This window comes from Gadus macrocephalus, chromosome 3, assembly GCF_031168955.1.
Source record: "Gadus macrocephalus chromosome 3, ASM3116895v1".
NCBI lineage: Eukaryota > Metazoa > Chordata > Actinopteri > Gadiformes > Gadidae > Gadus > Gadus macrocephalus.
Genome location: NC_082384.1, coordinates 13,535,838 through 13,542,388, shown reverse-complemented (window position 1 = coordinate 13,542,388; position 6,551 = coordinate 13,535,838). Strand labels below are relative to the sequence as shown.

General features: G+C 41.4%; 1 protein-coding gene across 3 annotated transcripts in view; it reads right to left on the bottom strand.

The window, feature by feature from the left end:
- Nucleotides 1-5,429, bottom strand: part of mfng (MFNG O-fucosylpeptide 3-beta-N-acetylglucosaminyltransferase) — a 30,625-nt gene extending 25,196 nt beyond the window's left edge. Inside the window, exon 1 of one of the 3 annotated variants that reach the window (XR_009524890.1) lies at nucleotides 4,592-5,429. Coding sequence is in view for 1 of the 3 variants with exons in the window: in XM_060047377.1 (XP_059903360.1) it covers nucleotides 4,592-4,948 (357 nt within the window). In the remaining 2 variants the exon portion in view is untranslated. The remainder of the gene's footprint in view (nucleotides 1-4,591) is intronic. The other 2 variants (XM_060047377.1, XM_060047378.1) reach the window with 2 other exon arrangements.
- Nucleotides 5,430-6,551: the final 1,122 nt, after the last annotated feature.

Sequence of the window (6,551 nt, the reverse complement as noted above, 5' to 3'; positions counted from 1 at the left end):
TGTATATGGGCTGTTAAATATACTAGAGTTTTCGTCTTGCGCGCATCTTGCGCGCGCTCAACCTGTAGTTGTAATTAAACCCATAGCAATAATGTAGAAACCCCAGTCGATAATGTAACAAATTTCTGAGCGCATAATATAATAACAATTTGCCTATAATTGTACAACGTATAACATTCGTTCAACACAAATGACGCTTAAAAGCAGTGCCAACATTTTTTAATTTTTTAACTATTCAGCAAACAAAAGGCAACAGGCTAATTATCATTTAGGGGCCACTCAATGACATGCAGAACCGTCATCAACACGCTCACTGAAGCGGTGTGAGAAATTCCGACTTTCTACTCCTCATTCAGATAAGGTCATTTACATTTCCTACAGAGAAAATACTACCTCAGGGGTATTATTTTTCAGGGTAAAAATGTCAGGATATGTTGTTCACACACACGGCCAATCAGGAGAATATCAGGACTTACACATGTTTCTGAAAGCAGCTAGTGTGTGAGCATTTGATTACATTATAACATTTGTCAATTTAAGGTAACAGGGGTAATTGTTTATTGGAAAGTGTAGTATACTATGCATGCAAATCAATTATTAAATAGCTTTTACTGTTATTCAGGGCTGAAAAGTGCATTGACATTTTAAAATGCAAGGCAACTTCTATTGGTTAGTTGAAGAAGAATAATTATCATTGTGATTAAACATCTCTTCCAGTGTCCTGGCCAGGACAGGCAGCAGTAGCCTACAGTCACACATAGCATACACACAAAACATCAGAAAAATAATGCAACTAAAACAGTCCACAGGGGGGAAGGGGGGATATCAATATCGCAAAACATTTGGGGAGGTTCAAGGGGGAGGGTAATATTATGTTTGGGCAACAAAGTGTAAAGACATTTCGGGAGGCTAAAGGAGGAGTGTAAAATTACATTCGAGCAGCAAAGTGTAGTCTTGTGGTGGACTCTATAGAAATAATTCACCATATTGTGGTATGGACATGTTTTCGTTCTGTGTTATAGGGACACTGTCTCTTTAAGAATCCTGTGAGTTCTGTGTTACGTTAATAAAGTTTTCATTTCGGCGCAAACCTATACCCTGACACGTTATAACTGTGATAGGCCCTAGGTCTAGCTCTAGTAGTGATAGAGCCTGAGTAAAGTTTAAGTCATTTTTTAGTCATTCATCTTGAAATTATTTGACATTATGTGGGAACATGGTTGTGTTTGACCTGCCACTGTCTGTTTCTCATGCGGGACGTGGCTGAAAGTTTTGATTAGCTTTGGGTACGTTATACTTACGTTTATTTAGGACTTTACACGACTACAAATCTATTGAGTACTCGAAATGACGGGAGTAATGCCTACAAAAAACTCCCATGATGCATTAGGATGTACAAGCCCTATTACAACTGGCTGATTGGGCACTCTCTCCTCTACCTAGCTCTGCTCATTAGGGTTCTCCTCATTTATCTCAACTAGCAGCAGGTGTTCCCCATTAGCTCCTCAGCCCTGCTCTATCGTCCGTTTCTCAGCTAGTTTGTTGCCGCCGGTCCGGCCAAGTGCTGATTACCTGCAGGCCTGTGTCTCCACCAACACCTAATTATGCCTTCTGCCTTTGTTAATCTACGCTTTCAACTCCTACTCTGGTTAATGTTAAGTCATCATGTGAATATTTTTGTTTTTGTATTTGCATTGGTATCACAATCCGATGCAGCCTATGTGAGTGACTCTTACCAACATATTTCTCTCACCTTGAAAGGAATTTGCTGTAATTCAATCAGGATTATGATAGATCAGAATAGTTATGCCAGTATATCTATGAACCTTAATGGAGCCAACCAATCAAGATATTTATTGATAAAATGTCCAGTATAGCTATCCCCCTAAAGATATTACATGTTTCTAAATCAGGATTAGGCCTACAATCTATCATAAAAGCTGGTGGATCCACCCACACAGTCTTGATTCTAGGTACATGAATGGTGTGTCACCAGCTCAGCTTTACACACAATCAGCTGGGAGCTGACTGATCCACCACTCTCTACAGAGGACGCACTCCATGAACAGAGGATGCATTAGGACGTACTACATAGGTTCACAGCCTACTGGTGGGCTGTTAACTCAGGACCTTCCACCATCACTGCTCCACTATGCTGCCCCAGGCTCAATGGCTGCCCCAGGCTCAAAGGGTTCATGCATTCACCATGTAACGCCTGGTCGCTGGAATGAAGAGGCGCTTAAACTCTTGTGGTTAAAAACAGATTTCGCCCTTGACTCTAGTGACAACCCCATCCTTGTTCGGTTCGGTTGTGTTTCCGGTGTGTGTTTGTTGTTTCGGTTTTGTTTCCAATGCAGGAATGGCTGAACGGTTTAACGCTACACGACATACTGACCTGGGGAATATCCCTGCTTTCTCTCTCTTTCTCTGTGTGTGTGTGTGTGTGTGTGTGTGTGTGTGTGTGTGTGTGTGTGTGTGTGTGTGTGTGTGTGTGTGTGTGTGTGTGTGTGTGTGTGTGTGTGTGTGTGTGTGTGTGTGTGTGTGTGTGTGTGTGTGTGTGTGTGTGTGTGTCTCTCTCTCTCTCTCTCTCTCTCTCTCTCTCTCTCTCTCGCTCTCTCGCTCTCTCTCTCTCGCTCTCTCTCTCTCTCTCTGACACATACACACTAGCTTGGCATGACACACGCAACATCCGACCCTGACACCACTTTCAAAACTGTCTTATACCCACGTCAGTTAACTATCTTTGATCTACAAATAATTACTTGGCTATATATTATAATATAGCTTCAGCACATAGGGATCATGGCAGGTTTAGGGTTATGGGTAGTGGGTAAGAGTTAGGTTTTTGTATTGTAGTTCAGTTCTAACTAAAGTTACTCTGGTTGCACTGGCACACCATATCCAATACTGAATAGTGGGGTTGAGCCTGATGCTAATAAATAATGTATTCATTAATACCTGAAGTAACGTGAACACAATTAACTTTTTTAACATGAACACCATTATTAAAGATGAATACCATTAGGTTATGGTTATTATACCATTAGTAAACTCTTAATTAACTATTAGCTAACGCTTATTAGAGTCAACTAATGTTACTTATTACTTGTAACCCTTATTGTGAATTGTGTTACACACTATTTTAGGTGTCGATCCTGTGAGAAATCCGAGTGAGGGTGTAACCATAGACCGCACAAAAGGGTTGTAAATAAAATATTCACAACCAAGTCCACTTTCTCCTTGGCCTGGGCCATAGGAGAGGTTGAAGGCCAAAGTGTACTACTCTGTATCGTAATTCGTAATCTGACTCCTATTATTTGGTATTTTATTGGTCGTTAATTTGCAAAGTAATCAAGGTACAAAATATATAAGGTGCAGAGTAAATAAGGTGCAAAGTGATTCCGTAAATTAATAAGTTAAGAGGACCAATCACAGCCCTTGCCGTCTCCGTTGCGTCGACGGAAAATAAAAAAATGTGGATGCGGACGTAGAGCTACGGAGAGGGTCTCCGACGACGGAGAGGGCTCTCCGTGTCTCCGTACAGCACTTTACGGAGTAATATAAACCAGCCTTAACTGTCTCTAGACTATTTTCAAGACAGGCTCATGGTTGGCATCTTGTACTCACCGTCGGCGGTTTATTGCTGTAATGTTTCACTGAACAATGCAGTCGGAAAATATGATGAGCGGTAATGAATGCTCTTCCTGTACACAAATATACAATGCAGTGCTGAAGTCAGTCACAACAACCCTGCTGACAGATGGCAGAGAAAGACACCCATTTTGTGAAAAATATATACGTAGCCTACATATTTTTAGAACTCTGAATTGTGTGTGGTGTGTGTGTGTGTGTGTGTGTGTGTGTGTGTGTGTGTGTGTGTGTGTGTGTGTGTGTGTGTGTGTGTGTGTGTGTGTGTGTGTGTGTGTGTGTGTGTGTGTGTGTGTGTGTTCTGGGTGCAAACTTTTCTTTCTGTGTCTGCCTTTGGGTATAAAAGTTCAGCCACTCCACTTCCTTTTCTTTGCTTAGCTTCCGTTTCAGCGCAGCTACCAGTTTCTCTAGCTCACTTCCCTTTCAACACCGCACATTCTGTGTGTGTGTGTGTGTGTGTGTGTGTGTGTGTGTGTGTGTGTGTGTGTGTGTGTGTGTGTGTGTGTGTGTGTGTGTGTGTGTGTGTGTGTGTGTGTGTGTGTGTGTGTGTGTGTGTGTGTGTGTGTGTGTGTGCGTGTGTGTGCGTGTGTGGGGGGCGGGGGGTATTGTGCGCATGCATGGGTTTCTAGACACGTGTTTCAACTTTAATGACAGTGATGGACATTACTTGAAATAAGGAGAAGTAGCCACACTGTGACTAGAAACGCTATACTGGTCTTTGTTGTTGATTAATGTGTTGGCCAACTTTTAAAGGTATAAAAAGTTACAACCATCTTGTGGAATTAAGCCACAGGTAAAACCTGGATGTCACATCGCAGATATAAAAAACAAGATCTTTCTGTATTGGAATGTATTTTCTGGATGTTGTATTAGCGCAACAGGGCCCATCGCCAATAACTAACAATCAATCATCATCGATTAGGAAAGTGCCGAATCAACTCACGTGCGTCTTGGTCCGCGCTATCCACGTCTCCATGAGAAGGGCCAGACGAGTCTTATGGAATTTACCACTCGTCTTCACCGCCAAGAATATATCAGCCAACTTCAGCTGCGACTGGTCGACGAACCTGCGCTCGGGAGCACTGTTTCTCCTGGGGAGAAGGTCACGGCGTGGTGCCAGGACGCTGGCCGGGCTCGGCGCGTCCCTCCCCGGGGCCCGCGCCTCCTGGATGGACCGCTGGAACAGACCCGGCAGCGGACCTCTGTGATGACGCGTTCGCAGTTGACCGTCCAAGTAGATGATTACGAAAAACGTGACCACAAAACCTGGGAAGATGAGAAGTTTCCATCTCGCATACATGTTACTAAACAAACCAAAGTATTGGAACTTTTTTTCGGTCTATGAACGATATGGAGGCGCGCGCTCAGAGCGCTTCGAGGACATCCTCCACTTCCTAATCTGTTCTTTCTGTGATCAAACTTTATCTTCCTGCTTCGCGAAGACAAATCAAAGTGGCGTCAAGTTTCTAACTGCGGTAGGAATGTCATTTCGATTCAGTTGACTTCAAATGTCAGTTGTCAGTTGGATGAATTTATCCCCTCTATGGAGTTATATGACACATGTACACGCGCACGGCTTGACGCACGCTCATTGCTTAGCCTATGTGGTACGTTTAACGGCAGATGACGTGACGTATGTTTTTTTTGTAATGAGGCATAAATGTTAATTTAAATGCATTTTCCCATCAAACCATATCTATATATAATAGATATGGTATTTTAGTTTAAAATTATGATTTTGAATGCAAAATTGGTTTTGTGTTGTTTTTATTAGAAGGTGAACATGAAAATGTGGTGTGACAGTACCATTGATGATTCATCAAATGTAAATATTAGTTAAATAAAGCAGAGGTGTTTGGGGCAACTTATAAATGCCTTGGCATTATTTTGTAGGCCTACTTTTTTTTGTACTTTTTCAAATATTTTTTCTAATTTTACACAATATTTCCATGAGAGCAAGTGATAAAAGATGGCACAAGTAAGGAATATAATCCAAAAACAGCTGTGAAAAAATACATATGCAGAATTGTAATGATCATTCCTTAAGAATACTTCTTAGGCATAAAACATCCCTGATTTATATTTTATATTTCAATAATATTTAAATATTGGAATTTTATTTATTATTATTTGTCATGTCACACCGCAGGACATATTTTGTCTGGAGCGGTGAGAAAAGCTTCATAAATGACATGATATGAAAAGAAATCTGCTAACCTCTAGCATTTTCAAAAACTACATCATTTGAACATTACAAATTCAAACAATTCTCAAGAAATGTATAGCTTGTTTTAAAAAATGCCGTTTCACCCCCATTTGTCATCTACCCTTATAAATGATTGTATTCAAACGGTTCTCTTAGCTTTGGATGTCAGTGTGTTCACCTCACCATCAGCACACACACACACACACACACACACACACACACACACACACACACACACACACACACACACACACACACACACACACACACACACACACACACACACACACACACACACACACACACACACACACACACACACACACAAATCCCGCCCTGTTCCTTCCGCTGACAACCGCCCACCAAGTCTGTCAACTTGGAACAGCTCAAGAAGTCATCAGCTTTTGAAGCACAAAGAAGAAAAGGCGAGGATTAAGCATTCAATAAATATACTTAATCAGTCAATGAATATTGTTATGAGTATTTTAGGATGAGCTTTTCGTTAAAACCGAATATTATATTAACTAGAGTTTCCGCAAGTTTGTTGCGTGCGCTCAACCTCTAGACTTTCTACTCCTCATTCACTTATAATCTGATTTACATTTCCTACAGAGAAAATACTACCTCAGGGGTAGTATTATTCAGGAAATTTTCAGGGTACACATGTCAGGATATGTCGGTCACACATACGGCCCAT